The sequence below is a fragment of the Spermophilus citellus genome (genome assembly GCF_964194105.1).
Source record: "Spermophilus citellus genome assembly, chromosome: 6".
Classification (NCBI taxonomy): Eukaryota; Metazoa; Chordata; class Mammalia; order Rodentia; family Sciuridae; genus Spermophilus; species Spermophilus citellus.
The window spans coordinates 28,173,851-28,193,503 of record NC_138187.1 but is presented as its reverse complement, the minus strand read 5'-3'; the positions used below and the strand labels follow the sequence as shown (position 1 = coordinate 28,193,503).

Here is a 19,653-nt window from a genome sequence, read left to right as displayed (position 1 = left end):
GAAATCTCACTCACTTCAAGAGTTATAGAACTCATTCATCTGATAATACTGAGCACCTACCAAGTGTAAACTATAGTCTTAATGCAAAGACAAACTGAGGAAAATCAAAATTTACTAGTTTTCTGGCTTAGTTACTTAATTGTCAAGTAATATGCTTGATGTTATTTAAGCTTCACAACTAATTTATGAATGAGAAAACTGGAGTTAAATCACATCATCAAAATCATGCTCTCAGATTCCAGATTCCATTCTGGGGGAGGAGGCAACCCCACTAGGACTGCAGGGCTGGGCTCTGTTTCTTCAGGCAGCTCCTGGAACTCTGAGAACTTCTAACAGCACTTGGTGGAGTTGGGAGTCATCACTCAAGGCTTGATTGGATTATTTTGAGTCGGGATTAAGTCAATGGCACCAATCAAGAAGAAAGTTGAATCGGTGTATATTAGTGTAGCCAGAAGTTTCTGCATTCCAAGACAGAATGTTTTTTCCCTACAAAAAAGACTGCAGCTGTCTGTCCAGTAACCAGCACAAGTTATCAAAGAGGACACCTCTGAACTAAGGAGTGAACTGCAGCAGAAATGAGCGCTGGTGCAGAAGCGCTTGACACAGCTGAGGCATTGATGGCAGGCGCCGGAGGACATTAGCCTGCAGCACAAAATGCCGGCCAAAGTCCCTCAGAGGTCCTTGGCCTGCCTGGAGCTGGCATTTGCCAGCATGCCTGAGCCTCTGAAGCTGACCTGAGAGGGGTCTGGCCTACAAGGTAGTGCCCTGCAGACAGTTTGGCCAACTGTTCCTATGTGGATGTGGCATTTTAGAACTATTTAAGGGAGAATGAGTCACTGTTTTGTTTCCACCCAAAAATTTCCTCCAATTTTTATAAACTGTTAATTACTTGAGTACTTTATAAAATAAAATACCTATAGCTTTGTAAATGAAGTGTTTTTTAAAAATTTTTTTTTGAGGAGGGGAGGTTGTAACAAAGTTTAGACTATTAGTTTGATGACAGATTCTTCCTTGGTTTTTAATTTTTTAAATTTCTATGACTTTATATGTATTTCCCCAGTTGTTAATCTGTTAAGATCTGAGGGGGGAAACTGCAACCTGAGGAGAAAACTTACAAAACTCTTCAGGGAAGAAAAAAATTGGTTGAAGGCCTTTTGTGATAATTACCCATCCATGGTAGTGTAAACAAATATGTAAATTTGCTGTTTCAAGACTTAATTTCTTCAAGAAAAGAAATCTAAAGCAACGTTTGTAATGTTTCCAGAGTATTACAGAGTTCACATATTTTGTAAATGGGCCAGAAAAGGGTTAAAATCTGCTAGGATTGTGTAGTAATATTACAGTAGATCCTTAAGCTGATGCTGCCTTTTATTTGGGTGCTTGTTTTGCATGGGATTTACTGTTTTGAGGGGGAGACATAATAGGAGCATGATTGCTAAATGCCTTGCAGAAAGTGAATCAGTGTAACAAAGCAAACCTTGTCTCACTAACATGACCAAGGACACAAGTGAAGTACGAGGGGTCAAAGTTCAGTCTGATTCTTATTCTTTTGAGTTTTGTTTTATGTGCTTGTGTTTGTTTTACTGTTTGAAGAAGAGATAGTTTACACAAAGGAAGATTCTTGCTCATAGATTTGATTCCAGGGAACTAGGGCCTTGGGATGGAGAGCAACCTGCAGACTGATCCTCAGCTACTTCACCTCCACAAACAGCACATGGGGCCTCCACTGGGGAAGGTATTTCGCCTTCTTGTTGAAGTCTTTCTGTTCTATGCAAAGCTTGTTCGAGTACATCCCTTCACCCAGTACAAACACTCCACTGTTGTCTGAATAGTCATTAGGTTGGTGATTTGGTGTCTTGATTTGTTTTTCCTCTCCAGCCCTACAGATCCCTCCTCACAGACATCAATATTCATTCATGTTCCTGGTCTGGCCTGGATACCACCTGGTCCATGAAGCCTAAATTTCATTCCAGGGTACAGGACTCTATTTCTTTCGCTGTCCTTGTGGGTTAATGAACTCCTATCTGTTTCTGTGCCCCTTACTACTCTTTGGGAATTAGACATGATTCCCCTTGAAAATACAAGCACATGCATTTTATAGGATACTTTGTACTCACTTTGGATATGCTTCTCATCACTCATTTTGTTTGTATGCTCTGCTGATGGAGGCCAGCAGATTTCCTCGATTAGAATGTATAGGTCAAAACTTTTCTTTTAAATATTAAAAAAAATTTTAAAAATTTATTTTAGTTATAGATGGACATAATACCTTTATTTTTAATTTTTACGTGGTTCTGGAGATGGAACCCAGTGCCTCACGCATGCTAGGCAACCGCCATACAACTGAGCCACAATCCCAGCCCAGGTCAAAACTTTAAAGTTATTCTTACTCATATTATAAGGGTTTAACCTGATCACCTCATGCTAGTTAGAAGTTCTAATTGGAAGCTTTAGGTTTCTTGATTAAAAGCCTAAATAAACTAAGTTTTGGGCAGTCTTTCAACAATAAAGGTATTTTTGGTGAAAAGATTTTAAACTGTTCTACTTGATGCTTAGTGAAAATATTCTTAGTTAGTGTATATACAAGTTATTATCTTCTCTTTATAATAATTCAGAAGTTATCTATCAAATGACAATTTTTCAAAAATAAATCATGCTCTTACACACTGCACACTATCTTGTTACAGAAGGCATACCAATTTAGAAATTCCATTTTGCAGCTAAAAAGAGATATAACTCAATGTCACTAAGAAAGAGGTCTGGATTGAGCAGTGTAGGCAACTGTTGAGCATTTGTTAAAATTTTAAAAGTATGTGTATAGCTACTTTTCAGGTTATGATTGCATGTTCACACTGTTCTCTCGTTACAACCTCACCATATCACCCATCTGACATGAAATAAATACGTAGTACTGGAAAATAACAAAATCACTTAGGTTCAACAAGTCTTCAAGTATCATCCAGAACCACAAATATATTTAAATCTGTTTTTCTAGAAAATGTACCAAGGATTCATCACTAGACTAGTTAAAAGGAAAAACTTACATATGTAATATGTTATGTGTAATTTGTTAATTCTGATAACAAAGAAACAGAAATGCAGACCATGAAAAAAAAAGGATTGATATTTACAAATTAGGGAAAATGAAAAAGATGCACCAAACTATACAACTGTAAGAATACACAAGCCAAAAAGCCAGGTGTGGTCATGTGTGGTGTCCTAATTTGTCATAAGGCTAAGGTAGGAGAATCACAAATTCAAGGCCAGCTTGGTCAACATGAGACCCCACCTCAAAAAAGGAAAAAGAAGGGGAAAAAAAAATACACACACCACACTATCAGATGCACCTCCCAACACAAACACTCCTTAATACCCATGAAAGTGTAAGTCCCTTATATAAAGGGGTACAGTATTTGCACATAGCCTGTACATCCTTCCATGTATTAAGCTCTAAATGACTTATGAAACCTATTACAATGTAAGTGCTACATAAATATCTCTTAGAATTTAAGACAAGGGGAAAAAAAATCTCCACATGTTCAGTACAATCACAAATTTTCCCAAACATTTGGTTAAAATATTTTTTTTAGTTGTAGTTGGACACCACACCTTTATTTATTTATTTATTTGTATGTGATGCTGAGGATCGAACCCAGGGCCTCGCACGTGCTAGGCAAGTGCTCTACCGCTGAGCCTCAAACCCAGCCCCTTCCCAAACATTTTTGATCGGTGGTTGGTTGAATATGCAGATGTGGAGCCCATGGTTAGAAGACTGACTATAATTTGAAAAGATCCACAAACATTAGTATCTAGAATTATGTGGACTTTATGATTTAAAATCGGAAAAACACATCTTACAATAACAGTTGATAGTATTTGCCAGTCTTCCCTTCAGCTTTGGTACATAGACCTATGTAACATGGAATAAGGGGTCTCTTGAAACAGCTTTACTTATACTTCTTAAGGATCCTTTCACACATCAGGACTGTGAGGGGGCCTTAAAATATACTTCACTTAGTTAGCATAAGTGACACCCAACTAAACATAGCTTAACTCAGCTGATAGAGTATACAGAATGGATCCAAGTAGGATTCACAGACACATTTCACAATTTGAAGCACAAGTATCATAATGGAAAGAAAAGTTAAATGATGGGCTGGTGATATAGCTCATTTGACAGAGTCCTTGCCAAGGCTCTGGATTTAATCCCCAGTACCACACACAAACAAAAAAAAAAAGAAATGTTATATGACCATGGCTTGACAGCCAGTTTTCATTCAGGTAAATAGATAAGCTCTTTTCAAACAAAGGTTCTGAGGAGACTACTAGATTTTTTTCTGGAAATCAGCAAAAGATAACAAAGGGAAAAATAACGTACTTAAACAATTTTTGGTTGTATACATAACACTCAGGACAAACCCAAACATGATTTCTAGGGTTATCTTGGCAAGTCAATTACAGTATCAAGAAACAATTTCAAACTGTATTTTTCTAGGTAACAGCTTTCAAAGTGTTTTTTTTTTTTTTTTTAATACTCTTTACCCGGGCTTCGAATTCTGATGTTTCCTCCACATATCCAAGTCCTCCCTTTTGTAACCTTGTTGCAACTTCAATGAGATCACTCCGGAGAAAGTTTAAAAGCTCCTGGTTGCCATCACAGGATTTTAGACCCAAATTTGGTTTACGAGCTAGATGAATAGAGTGAATGATGTCCTGGTACCTATAAGAATTGGGGCAAAGGAAAGGGGAAATAAAAAGTATTTGGAAAAAAAAAGAAAAAGAAAAAGAGTATTTGAAGATATTCTTTAAATTTCAATTACTTGAATGACATGTTCTATTTCTACAAAACTTATTTTCTCCTTATTGTTTTTTAGTCAGTCTCATGTTTCAGGTACACAATTTTCAAATTTTTCTTAATTCTTGCTTCATTCTAAAAACAATTATTTTATTCTCTGTTGGCTAATTCTGGTGTCTGGTAAACAATGCCTTTCCTAGTTCTCACTCATGACACCTGATTTGTGCATTTTGTGACTCCCAGGACTCTCCTGGAATGTCAGCTATGGGACTGCTGGAGGCTTGGCTGGTGCTGTGCTCCTCTGGAGAACCTGCACTTGATTGTTTGTTCCAAGAAAATGCCACCAAACTGGGATGATTTTAAATTGTCTGCTTAAAACTTATCACAACACAAAGAAATGTCAATGTACGACCAAAACTACATGGTAACTTCAGCAGAGTTTAGTCTCACACTGAAGATTAACCCTTTCAGGTCCCAGCAATAGATTCCTATCAGGCACTCTACTCTAGGGGCCACAGGCTTTCCTGTAGGCTTCCTACAAAATAAACACTAAAGCTCATGTCACCCAAGCTGAACACAAAGTTCCTCTCTCTTACTAATAAAGACTTTAATATTATTTTCCTTGGATGTACCTTCACTATGTCACGCTGGTTTCTCCCTTCACGATTTCCAGATGCTACAGAACCTCCCTTTCATTTTCTCCTTTGATGCAAGTGTCATCTAGGAATACACTTAACTCAGTGGCAGTTAAGATCATTTTGGCCATTAATGAAGAATTCATTTTAACTTTACTGCAATCTGAGAAAATATCCTAAAGTCAATGTTTGTAAATTTGTTGAGCTTTTGTGGCTAAGTACATGGTTAATTTTTATAGTCAATGAATATAAAAATCTTATTTTCTTATGCTTCTAGCTGCCCTCATATACTTTTGCTCACCCTTTTATTTACATTCCCATCCCTTTACATATTTTCTTATAAATAGTATGTATGTTTTGGTTTTCAAATTAGAACCTCAAATGGCTCATGAAACATTATCCTATCCCCGGTCTCCCACAAGAGGAAACAACTCAAATAATCACCACCAAAAGAAGGGACAAACTAGGGTGAATTCACTAATATTATATAGATTTATGGAACATTATACAGAAATAAAAGTGCAATTTAATTATAAGAAACATGATGTCACTTAAATAGGTGCCAAACTGCCTGGTATCCTTAAAAAAGTTTAAAAGAGGGGGCTGGGGTTGTGACTCAGTGGTAGAGTGCTCATCTAGCACGTATGAGGCACTGGGTTTGATCCTCAGCACCACATAAAAATAAATAAAATAAAGGTATTGTGTCCATCTACAACTGAAAAAAAAAATTTTTTTTTTAGAGTTCAAAACAAGCCAGCGGAGTGGTAGATGACTATAATCCTAGTGACTCAGGAGGCTGGGGCATGAGGATTTCAAATTCAAGGGCAGCCTTAGCAACCTAGTGAGGCCTTGTCTGAAAATCAAAAATAAAAAGGGCTGGGGATGCAGCTCAGTGATAAAGCACACCTGGCTCGAATCTCTAGTACTATAAAGAAAAGAACAGAATTTCAAAACAAAGCAAACAAGGCTCTTAGCAGTTTAACAAAACCCTGTCCCAAAATAAAAAGGGGTAAGGTTGTAGCTCTGTGGCACAGCACCCCAAGTTCAATCACTTCACAGCTTTTTTTACTTCTTATTTTGAGGCAGGGTCTCTCTAAACTGCTGAGGCTGGCCTTGAACTTGCAATCCTCCTGCCTCAGCCTCCCAAGTTGCTGGGATTTTAAATGTGTGCCACTGCCCCTAGCTCCAAGGAATTCTAAAAATATTCAGTAAAAAAAAAAAAAAAAAAAGAAAAAAAAGTTTTTACCTTGAGACATGGTCTCAGTATGTTGCCCAGGCTGGCACTGAACTCTAGATCCTCCTGTCTAAGCCTCCTCAAGTGCTGGCTTTTACCATACCTAGCTTTCATCTTTAATCCTGATAGTCTCTAACCATGAACAAGAAGTTTTGATCTGTTTGCATTTAATGAATAGAACAGGTCCTCTCAATCTACTCATATGCCTATAAAAATACTTTGACCAAAGAGGAGGAACCTCATAGATCTGTATTTCTTTGTGGTTCTGGGTACTAACACTTTGTCTTTCTTAAATTGACAAGATACACTTGTATTAAGAAACACGATTGTGAGCATAATTTTAATTAATGAACATATTAAGCAATGGAATAAAATTAATACGATATACCTATCACCAGTCCAAAAAGTCTGGCAATACCATAGAGTATGTACTAAATGGTATTTTTATCTGTTGAACGAACTCTAGATTCAGCCATGAAAATAAATATGTGGTCAGAAATTAGAAGTAGTCTTAAGCCAAAAACCCTTATCCTGCCTTTGATATAAAGAGTAGATACAACAGAAATAGCATCAAAAAAACTCTATATGAAGTGGATGCTATTTTGAAAACAAGACTGGTTTTGTGGATTTTAATTTTGTTTTGTTTCTCATATCGGGTATGAAATCCTGGGCCTCCCTCATGCATACTAGGCAACAACTCTACCACTGAACTATACCCCCAGTCCTTTTTATTGTGAGATAGGTATCACTAGCATGCCCAGGCTGGCCTTAAACCTCTAATCCTCCTGCCTCAGTCTCCCAAATACCTAGGATTACAGGTATATTCGATGAGGCCCAGCTTTTTTTAAAAAAAGATATAATTTATATAAAATAAAATTCACCATTTAAAAAAGGTATTGTTTTATGGGATTTTATGTTATAAAATCATCACAGCTACCAAGCTCTAAAGCAGTTCCAAAACCCTAAATAGAGACTCATGCATGTTGACAGTCCTAATATTCCCTCCCCTATTCTCTGGCAATGAGGAATTTGCTTTCTGTTTCTAAGTAGTTGCCCCTTCTGGATGTTTCATATAAAAGAAACCATAAAATACCTAGTATTTTATATTTGGCTTCTTTCATTCAAACCTTACATTTTGTAGGTTCATCCATGTTGTAACAACACTTCATTCCATTCTTGTGGCTAAATAATATCCCATCATTCAGAAATACCATATTTTGTTTATCCACATGATGGGTATTTACATTCCACTTTAGGGCTACGGTGAATCGTGACAAAATACTTTTTTTTTTGGTACTGGGGATTGAACTTGGGGTGCTGTGCCACAGAGCTACAACCTTACCCCTTTTTATTTTGGGACAGGGTTTTGTTAAACTGCTAAGAGCCTTGCTAAATTGCTGAGGCTGGCCTCAAAAATGCAATCCTCAGCATTCAGAGTTGCTGGGATTAGGGGGGTGTGCCAATGCACCAGCTTAATGAAGGGAACACTTTAAAAAACCAACCCATCTGGTACTATGTTTGCAAGAGTGCCTAATTACAATGAGGCTAACAGCTTGATACAGGGCAAGCATTATTCAATAAGAAATCCTGGTAGCCTGTATTATATATGATTTAAAGGTATATTTTTCCAGATAAGCATGATGCACCAAAAATATGAACATCCAAGGGTTACAGAAATTTTAAAATTTTTACTTTATAAGCAAAACCTAAAATATTCCTCAGATATTTATATCTACCATTGAAGAGAAGATGTGAGAAGCAAGAGAAAAATCCTTACCTCTTTTCTAGTCTCTCTTTAAGTTGACTTTCTCTTATTCCCTGAGGATGAAGGCAGTTTAGCAACTCATCCAATTCCTTCTGACTATCACATAAAAACCTGTAGAGGTAAAACAGATCTTACAACTCTGAAAAGCCATCAGTCAAACAATAATGGATCAAGGGTTGGTGGTGGAAGTTGTAAAAGGAAAATCCTAAACCTGTTTACAGTCTAATATCTGCAATTAGAATAAATAATTCACTCTTTCCACAATGCCAATTGTCAGCTTTATCACAACACTGGAGCCAGTGTTTCTTTAGTACTATGTAAAATTTTATAAAGTTAATAGAAATATACGTCCACATAACTCCAAAAAGAAAACCTATACCTGAAAGATGAAAAGTCAGTTGATCACAGCTAATGCAGTTAAAGGAATTAGAAGGGCCCTCTCAAAACCTAGTTTCTTGCTAAAAAAGCACAACTATGCAAAAAAGGAAGGCTACTGGATGTACATACAATTTCTATTCTTTAATAAGTTTTAATCAATAAATTTGTTATATAGTTTATAAAAAGTATAAATAATTACCAAACTAATAAACTTGAATGAATTAATAAAACCTAATTCAGGAATATCCTAAATCTTCTGTTCCCAGATTCAAGAGCTTCTCTACTGCCATATAAGATAGTATATAATATTATAAGATATTATATAATATACAAAGTTATTACAGAGGGAAAAATCAAATTCCAAATGTTTAGAAATACAAATATCTGTTTATCAGAAAATCAAATCTGCTTTTAAAACAGTTTTAATATTCAAAAATTCAAAGTAACATGAAATGTTCTTATTAGATGTCATTATACTAAATATTTTCTTCCTTAACACTTCAGAAAAAAAAAGAAAAAAGAAAGAGCAACCAGATGAATGCTCACATTACCATAGGTTCTGTCCTTGCTTGGGAATGGTAGTCTCCACAGCCATTTCTACTGCTGATCCATGCTGTGTGTTAACAGTTGTGTTTTTGCCTAAGTTTGTTTTCTTACCTAAGAAGAATGTAACCATTAAGTTGATCATAGTAAATACTAATTCCTCATTTCAAAACTAAGTACCCTATGCCAGGCCCAACAACTAACAACATAGATGCTGTCTATCAAATATGTGACATGTAGCGTAGACACAAATTTCCCTTAAATATCATGCACAATACATTATCTGAGTCAAATGGTCTTCAAATTATGATACAATTTACAACTTTTTCATTTTATGATGATAGGAAAGTGATACACATCATCATATCATTAGAAACTGTACTTCAAACTTTTATTAACTTTTCCTGGGTCTGCAATATGCAATACAGCACTCTACTGCAATGCTGGGTAGTGTCAGCAAGCCACATATTCACAAGGGTAAGCAATGATGGTTTACAGTGTGCTACGATGCTCCTAAGCCATGCTGTTTAGGATATATGTATTAAATGCATTTTATTTTTTAAATTTTTTTTTAGTTGCAGATGGACAATACCTTTATTTAACTTATTTATTTTTATGTGGTACTGAGAATTGAACCCAGGGACTCCAAGTGCTAGGCAAGCGCTCTTCTACTGAGCTACAACTCTAGCCCTAAACTGCATCTTCAACATATAATATTTTAAATTTCCAGTGGGTTTATGGGAACATAACTCCACAGGAAGTTAGGAAGTACCTGTATTTACTCTTTACAGTTGAACAGCTGTATAGTTAAAATTTTAAGAGTATAGTAACTTAGAACAGAGTAGAGGGATGACTAAATAACTTTATATCAAAGCAAATAAGGAATCCTTGGAATGGGACGTAGCTCAGTGATAATAGCGCTTGCCTCAAATGACTGAGGCATTGGATTTGATTCCCAGTACTGCAAAAAAAAAAAAAAAAAAAGAAAAGAAAAAAGAAAAGAAAAAATGAATGTTCCTTTTAAATGATGTTAACAGCAAAGACACCTGAGAAGAAATGGAGATAACCAGAATATAGAAAATACTACAGACTTAACTTTGGAGACTTCAAATGTCAAATTATAACCACTAACTTTTTAATAAATCAGTTCACATATATACATGTTTATGACCTTAACATAGATATATCTTAAGCCAATTTATCAAAGCCCAATTTAGAACACAATATTTTCATTCTGACTTAATACTATAATTCATTCTCTCCCTGCCCCCATTCTCTTCCCCTTAACCTGAAGCAATTTCCATGAAATTCTACCATGTAATCCCATGTAATTTATAGTTGTTGGGTAATTTTGAAGAGATAGTATCATCCTAGAACTAGAAAACACTAAACGAGAACATCCACAACACCAAGCACAGCATTACATATTCATAAATCCCAACTATTCAGGAGGCTGAGGTAGAAGGACTGCCCATTTAAGGCCAATCTGGGCAATTTAGTGTGACCCTATCTCAAGGAAGGGTTGAGGGATGGGGAAGCAGGGGTGTGGGGATTGCTCAGTGGTACAGTGTTCCTGGGTTCAATCCTCAGGAACAAAAGAAAACCTGCTGTACAAATAAAGGGATTTGGATGCCCAGTTCTCTCTTGAGGATCTCTTTAACTATGTAACCATGATCTCTTTAACTATGTAACTGACATAAGGTTTTGTTGTTGTTCTGGCAGTACTGGATATGGAGCACAGGGCCTTGAACGTACTAGGAAAGTGCTCTACCACTGTGATACCCCAAGCTGTCCGCTTAATCACTACCTGTTTTGGAATGGAAACTAGGTCCTTGCACGTCAGCCAAGTACTCTACCACCCAACTAAACATCCAGCCTTTTAAAAATTTTATTTTCAGACAGGGTCTCACTTTGCTCAAGCGATCTCGAATCTGCTGTCCTCCTCAAGAAGCTGGAATTACAGGTATGGCAGACATGACCATGCCATGCTGCCACCTGGCTTTTGAAACACATTATAAGACAGACCTCTTTCAGTAATGTCTCCTGGTTCTGATGATCCTGACTCCACAGTTAACTGCTAATTTAACAGTGACCTCAGCTGGGTATTTATAAAGTCTATAAAAACTACAGTTTTTGACAAGGCGACATAATCTACACTTAATATAATTCAACATGAAAACACCTTACATTTGAAGTTTGGGAATATATAATAATATTAGTAGTTTTCTTATTAACAATTCTTTGAGTATGGGCTGTGGATGTGACTTAGTGGTAGAGCATTTGCCTAGCATGTACAGGGACCTGGGTTCAATTCCTGGTACTATCAAAAACAAACAAACAAAAAACGCAATTCTGTGAGTTTAAGTTTGGGTTAAGAGTTTCTCTAAAATGAAGTACTACTTAAAACATGAATATTTCTTAAAGAAATGTAATAATCTAATGTGAGAAGCAATTTTCATTGGGTTCTACTAACCCAATGATTCTCAACAGGGAGCAGTGCTTGGTTTTCACTGACATCCAGAGGCTATGGGTACTGCTAAACATCACATAAACATGGAACAGTTTCCACTACAAAGAATTCTCTGACTCAAAGTGTTAGTAACATGGAGGTTGAGAAGACCTAATCTGACCCACACATCCCATTTTTAATAATTAATTTTAGTTGTTGTTGGACCTTTATTGTATTTATTTGTATGTGGTGCTGAGAATCAAACCCAGTGCCTCACGGATGCTAGGCAAGTGCACTAACACTGAGCCACAACCCCAGCCCCCAAGCATCTCATTTTTAAAACTTAAAAAAAAAAGAGAAACTTAATTTCTTAAAATATATTCAACAGGTATATTTCGAGAAAGAATGAAAATACATATTCAGAAAAGTAATTTGCGTTTATTTTACAAACCCAACATGCTATATAAATGTGCCAAGATGAAGAAGACTGTCTAGGGCCCCTCATGACATATGGTGTGATGCTACATGAATCATGTACAACCATAGAAATGTAAAGTTGTGCTGCAATTGTGTACAATGAATCAAAATGCATTCTGCTGTCATATATACCTAATTAAAATAAATCAATTAAAAAAAAAGAAAACCATTTCTTAGAAAGCTTTCTGTGAATACAATTCGGCAAAGAATAAATAAGAAAAAGCAAAAATAGTAAAATGTAAAAAATATTAAAAATGCTAATTATAGAATATTCTGCTTTATGAAACAAATATGGAGAAAGAAATCCCAAAAGGGAATCTTCTGTTGTAATTGCTGAAAGTACTAAAATTTTTTAGTCATATTTAAAAATGAAAATCTTTCATAAATCCTAAATAAAAATTTAAAATGTAAGTAATATATTGACTTAACATTTGCATTTAAGAGGACAAAACTGCTTTACATGCATTAGTGAATTCCTAGATTTCTCTAAATGACATGTGCCAAGTATTATTATTATGAGTCCTGCTTTTTAATATTTTTAGTTGTAGTTGGATGCAATATCTTTATTTTATTTATTCATTCATTTGTTTATTTATATGTGGTGCTGAGGATTGAACCCAGTGCCTTGCACAGGGTAGGCGAGCTAAGCCACAAACCCAGCCCCTAAACATTTTTTTTTAAGTTAGCTACAGTTTTGAGATTTATTAGAGTGACTGTGAATGTAACTATAGCACTGAGACATAATTAACATGCTTTTAAATGTTATTTACATATGGAAATATTCCTATGCTTGATCTTATTCCTAAATTATATTGTTTTCTATTTTTAAAAAATTTCTTTGTAGACAAGAGACGCTCCAAAAATCTTGAATAAATACTTTTAAAAGCAAAGAACGCGGAAACATATTTATTTATATTCTTTGGTACCAGGAATTGAACTTAGAAGCACTTAACCACTGAGCCACATCCCTAGCTCATTTTATTTTTTATTTTGAGAAAGGGTCTTGCTAAATTGCTTAGGCCCTCTCTAAATTGTTGTGGTTGACCTTAAACTCGAAATTCTCTTGCCTCTGCCTCCCAAGCTGCTGGGATAGAAGATATAACTCTGCTTTCTTAGTTCCTAACCTCAATTCTAAGCCCTGAAGCACCTATAAAGAAGTTTACAAAGTACAAAGTTTGAAAACTATGCCTATAAATATTTACTGCCCAAATATCCTAATATTCAAGCTATTTATCCTCTCAACAATAGTGAGAACAAAACTGGTAATAAAATATGAATTTCTTTCCTTCTCTCTATGCATTCACAACCACTCATCTCACTAAATACTTCTAGCTTTTTTTAAGGAAATGGAAAGGTAGTACTCCTTAATGTGGTGCCTACATGAGTTGGGTAAAACAAATATTGAGAGTCCCTACTTTAAATGGTTTGACTTAAAATTTTTAACTTTACAACGGTGTAAAGCAATACAAATGCAGTAGAAACGGTACTTTGAATTCTGAATTATGATCTTTTCCCAGGCCAGCAACAGGCAGTCACACAATCACAGGGGAAATACTGAGGCATCGCAGTGTGCTATGCTGCCAAGGGGGATGCCTGGAAGTTTAGGTGCGTTCAATGCATTTTTAACATGCAATCCTTTCAGCCTGTGATGAGTTTATTAGGACATGACCCTATCACAATTTGAGGGGTATCTAGAGTAGACAGGCTTACTTCGGGGATAGTAATCCTCATCAGGAGAGTCTGCACGGTCTTTGCGGCGATGGTTGAATCGGTAGTCAATACTGTCATGTACCCAGCCTTTCTCAATGAACAATCCCGGAACTTCATCTGAGAAGAGCCAGTATCTACAAATCACAATCAGTGTTAATCAGATAATGAATACATCAGGATGGGATGATTTTAATATTAGAAAAGCTGACTAGAGTATGACAAGCATTTGAAACTGCAGCTGATAGCACCTTTGCTCAAAATTGCAAACAGATAAAACTGATAAGGTAAAGCAGAGGACATCAAAATTTACTTAATGTCTATAATCTTTATAATTGCTAATTGCTATCTTTGGATTCCACACAATGCATGTATTTAGGTTGGAAACTGTAGCTCAGTGATAGATTGCTTGCCTAGCATTTGCAAGGCCCTGGGTCCAATCCCCAGTACTGCTAAAAAAAAAAAAAAAAATGTCTGAGAGTGTATGTTGTGTATAAGAAACCATAAGAAACTCTATTTGGAATACACTTCATCTTATTTTTAGTTACTTCAAGAGCCAGAAAACACCTTCTTTTTTTTTTTTTTTTAATTTTCTTAGTGGCAATGCTGGGAACAAACCCAGGGCCTCCTGAATATTGGGTAAACACTCTACCACTAAGCTACAACCCCAGCTGAGGGACACATCTTATTTAACTTTATAACCCTGCATTTGGCATAGATAATGTTCAGTAAATGTATGATAAGCAATTATGTTTTCAATCAAAACTGGAAAATTGAATAGAAACGGTTATCTATTTTTAATGCTTTAGATAGCTTCATTAATTAATAACAAAAGAATCTCCCCATAAGATAACAAGAATCAAACTTCTTACCTATTATGATTTCGATCTGTACCAATAGGAGTCCTCCGCATGACTAGCTTTGCCTTGGCAATCCCTTCCTGGAAAGCCTTCTCAGCCGCTGCCTTGTGCTTCCGGATTCGTTCTTCTTCAGCTTCACGTTCTAGTTTCACTGGTAAAGATAAAAAAGTGTCCATCAGTAGATGCTCAAGCCAGGTATGGTAGTGCTCACCTGTAATCCCAGCAGCTTGGGAGGCTGAGGAAGGAGGATCACAAGTTCAAAGCCAGCGTCAGCAAAATCAAGGTGCTAAGAAACTCAGCGGGACTCTGTCTCTAAATAAAATACAAAATAGGGCTGGGTATGTGGGGCTCAGTGATAGAGTGCCCCTGAGTTCATTCCTCAGTACCAAAAAAAAAAAAAAAAAAGATGCTCAGTCCGGTAAGGCACACACCTGTAATCCCAGCTGAGTCAGGATGGCCAGTTCAAAGCCAGTCTTAGCAGTTTAGCAAGGCCTTAAGCAACTCAGCAAGACCCTGTCTCTAAATATATATATGTATGTATGTATGTATGTTTGGGGACGCAGCTCAGCATTCGTGGGTTCAATCCCCAGTACAAACAAATAACAACAACAACAACAACAAAAAAGGTAGATGCTCAGAGAACCTCAATTTCTCTCCAAATTCTCATCTATGAAATGACATATAAGGCAACAATTTCTTTTCGATCCTCCTATATTCCTCAAATTTTCATGAAGTCCCACTTACCAGTCACAGGATCCTCAAAAAGATCAGGATAAAAATAACTAATTAAATAACCACTTCAAAATTGTAGCAATGGTTATACATATCTGTGAGTGCATTTTAAAACACTGAATTGTATATGATAAATGGGTGAATTGTGTGTTGTGAGAATTATTTGATAAGATTTTTTTCTTAAAAGTTCAGATCTGGGGGCTGGGGTTGTGGGTCAGCGAAAGAGTGCTCACCTAGCACGAGTGAGACCCTGGGTTCGATCCTCAGCACCACATAATAATAGATAAATAAATAAATAAATAAATAAAATAAAGGAATGTGGGGCTGGGGTTGTGGGTCAGTGGTAAAATGTTCACCTAACACGCATGAGGTCCTGGGTTCGATCCTCAGCAACACATAAAAATTAAATAAATAGAATAAATAGTTCAGATCTGATGGTGCCATCAAAGCCCAAGATTTTTTAGTTCTTAAATAATAATAAAGGAAAATTATTATCTCAGTTGGCAACTGTGCTAAGGGCTTCAAATACCTTGTCATTCAATCTTACCAAACATTTGAAAAGTATGGCATGGATAAATAACTTGCCAAAGAAATACAGCAAAAAGGATTCAAACCCAAGTCAGCAATTCCAAAGAGCAATCTGCTATGTTCAATATGTCTATATGTGGGTTTGGGCATTTATCAAAACCAGAAAAGATGCCACCATCACATTAACTTATCATCAACTGCAGAATTCTAGGCCAAACAGTCTAAAATATTACAAGCCTAGATCTAGGGCTACAGCTCTGTGGGAGAGTGCTTGCCTGGTGTGTGCAAGACTCTGGGTTCAATCCCCAGCAACATCCACACACGTAATATGATTATATAATATGAATTACCTAGCTGGTTCTGGGTTGTTACAGAAATAAGCAAATAATTGACAGAGACATCCCATTTCTCTACAAACTTCCCATCTTTTACCATCTTCTAAAGGCCTTCCCTTTTTTTTTTTTTTTTTTTAAAGAGAGAGTGAGAGAGGAGAGTGAGAGAGAGAGTGAGAGAGAATTTTTAATATTTATTTCTTAGTTCTCGGCAGACACAACATCTTTGTTGGTATGTGGTGCTGAGGATCGAACCCGGGCCGCACGCAAGCCAGACGAGCGCGCTACCGCTTGAGCCACATCCCCAGCCCCTAAAGGCCTTCCCTTTTCTCTGGGTGTAAAATCTTACCTTTCATTTCCCTTTCCTGGATCTCCCGTTCCCTCTTGGCCTGCATGGCAAGCAGCCTTCTGCTCTTCACAGCACTAATCATGTCTTCAGCTTCCATATCTACCTGGGGCTCAAACTTTACAATTTCTTTTTTCCTATCAGTTTTCCCTAACCCATTTTCCTCTTTGCCATTTTCTTTATTTCTGGCTTCCATTTCTTTCCGCTTCTGTTTCTCTGCTCTCTTCTTGTCGTTCTCCTCCTTCAACACAGCAAGCCGCTCCTTCCACAGCTCTGCAGACATCTGCTGTCTGGTCTCCATGTGGTCTTGCACTGAGTACGTCATGAGGATCCGGTGGCACAGTGCTGTCAAGATCTGCAGCTTCTCCTCTGATGTTAGCTCAAAAAACTCAGAGGTTTCCAGCTTCTCTAAGAACTCATCTTGTACCTCGTTGTCCTCAAATGGTGCCGAGTCTTTATTGTCATCTGTGTCTGAGCCCTCACTTTCCTCCTGGGCATCTGACCTGCGCAAGCAGAGCCGAACCAGCTCTGAAACAGAGTGCAGAGTGAGCGGGATTTCTGACAGCTTCATTCCCAATTCACCATAGTCTTCCGCTATTTCATCTTGTAGTAAGGTCTGCAGCAGGATGACCAAAACTCTATTCAGGTATAAAAAGCCACCCTTATCTGCACTCAAGGCTTCCATTAGCGACACAGCAGTAATAGGATACTGAGCATCTGGTAAGAGTAGCCCAGAATAACAGCTCAAGAACTCCACCACCAGGGCCACATCCCCAAAGAGGGTGTTGGGCAGCCCTTCAGGGGTATCCACCAATCTAAATGTTGGAAGACTTTTGCCATTTAACTCTTGGTCCTCATACCGCTTCTGCTTTTCTAATTTCTCAAGCATTTCCTTCTCTCTTCTTTCTTTGGCTTTTTCCTTCAACTTTTCTTTTAATTCCTGTCGTTTCTTCTTCAAATATTCTTTTCGCTGCTCTTCAGACATAGAGGCCCACCTCTTCTTATGCTCTAGAAGCTCATAGCGCTTTTGTACAATAGTTCTCAATTCTTCCGGGAGGCGGGCCCTATCTTCACTGGAAAGAAGACGAGCTGTTTTGGAGATAACACAGGATAGGGCACTCTTTTTGTCCTCGCGGTCTTTGTTTTCTTTGTAATAGGCAATCAGATGCAGAGCAGCAGGAGGCAAGTGTTTATGAGGTTTACTGGAGGACCTCGGTGTGGCCCCAGAATTCCGGGGGGCTCGTGTCATCTTCTGAGTGCCTTTGGCCATATCCAACAAAGTCATCTGCTTCATTTTGGTTTTAGGAGTCTTTAAACCCTTTTTGGGAGATTTGGCATTCCCTGTGGATTTCTGTCCATTCAGGATGCCTTTGCTCCTGCCCTTTGCCTTCAAAGGTTTATCACTGTGCTTCCCTGGTTTCTTAGTTGGTGGGCCTTTTTTAGGAATGTGAAAGTTGGCATGTAACTTGTTGGGTGACATCATCTTCATCATTTCTTCCAGATGTTCGTCTGGAGATCTGGAATTCTTTGAATTCTTCACTTTGAGTGGTGAGCCATTCAATGATTTTTTCAAATGTACATGACACCATAACTTAGGATTTAATGGTGAACTCAAAGAACTGTCTGCCTTGGATTTCTTTGAGGGCTTCCTATCTGGGGATCCAGTATTCTTCCTCTTAGTAGAAGGGTTGAGAGTCATGTACTAGAAATTAAGAATAGGGAAAAAATTAATTTTAAATTTAAAATAATCAATGTCATAAAGGCCCTCATCCTCAGGTATTCACGTAAAACTACATATTCACTTCTCTTTATAGACACTGTCCCTGAAAAAGCAAAGACATTATTGTTAGCTAATGTTTTTGCCACATCAATACAAACATCTCTGAATAACCAGACTTACAAATCTATACTGTGAGACTGAAAGTGCAGCTCAATGGTAGAGTACTTACCCAGCATACATGAGGCCCAGGGTTCGAGCCACAGCATCAGGGGAAAAAGTCTACACTCTGAGATTAAACCATTTGTTTATTTGCTTACTTTCTGCCAAGGATTGACCACAGGGCCTCACACATACCAGGCAAGTACTATATCACTGATCTACATCACCAGTCCCTGATATTAGACGTTTTTGCTACATAAGTAGCTCTATGTATTCTTAAATATCTCAGTGAAATCTGTGAACCTTATCCCTGGAAACAACACATAAAAACTATGCATATAATTTTGGAGACCATCACCCACAGGCGCCAGATAAGGAATACCTAAAAAACAGTAATACTTGAGTAATTTTAAAAGCACTGCCCTTGGGCAGGGGGGAGTGCAGTGGTAAAGTACTGACCAAGCATGGTCCAGGGTTTGAGGCCCAGCACTTCCAGAAGAGAACTGCTATGAAGTAGGACTGTATTTTAATGCTTTAAACTTTTATTCTGGATCACAGCATGCTATGATTTTAAGTATAAAGTGTAATATTCCAAATTTTTGTCTAAATTCAGGCATCTTTTATTAATAAAAGTATCCATAAGTATAATAAAAATATAAAAACTGCTCACAGATAAGGAAACCTCCTGACCTTGGTTTCTCAAACTCCTCTCTGTCCTTTCCCTGTAACTAAGTAACTCATTTCCATGAATACATTTAACTATGAGCTGTCTAAATTCTCATTAATTTCATACAATTTTCTCTTTGAACAGCCTATATTTCTCAAATTCTCTCCCACTAGTACTCCAACCACACAATCCTCCAATCTCCCAAGACTTTAAATCCATTTATTTTAGTACATTTTCACCACCCTCAACCTCTTGTCCTTTTATTTTAAGAGAGGGGTCTTGCTATGTTGCCCAGGCCCCTGCCTCAGTTCCTGAGTAGCTGGCAC

At 37.2% G+C, this 19,653-nt stretch overlaps 1 protein-coding gene across 6 annotated transcripts in view; it reads right to left on the bottom strand.

Moving 5' to 3' along the window:
• BAZ1B (bromodomain adjacent to zinc finger domain 1B) overlaps positions 1-19,653 on the bottom strand; it is a 79,628-nt gene that overhangs the window by 17,058 nt on the left and 42,917 nt on the right. For all 6 annotated transcript variants that reach the window (XM_081298368.1, XM_081298369.1, XM_081298370.1 and 3 more), the window contains exons 7-12: positions 16,785-18,483; positions 14,856-14,994; positions 13,987-14,120; positions 9,359-9,464; positions 8,442-8,540; positions 4,543-4,720 (exon numbers count right to left, since the gene is read on the bottom strand). In XM_081298368.1, the coding sequence (XP_081154494.1) occupies positions 4,543-4,720; positions 8,442-8,540; positions 9,359-9,464; positions 13,987-14,120; positions 14,856-14,994; positions 16,785-18,483 (2,355 nt within the window). The remainder of the gene's footprint in view (positions 1-4,542; positions 4,721-8,441; positions 8,541-9,358; positions 9,465-13,986; positions 14,121-14,855; positions 14,995-16,784; positions 18,484-19,653) is intronic.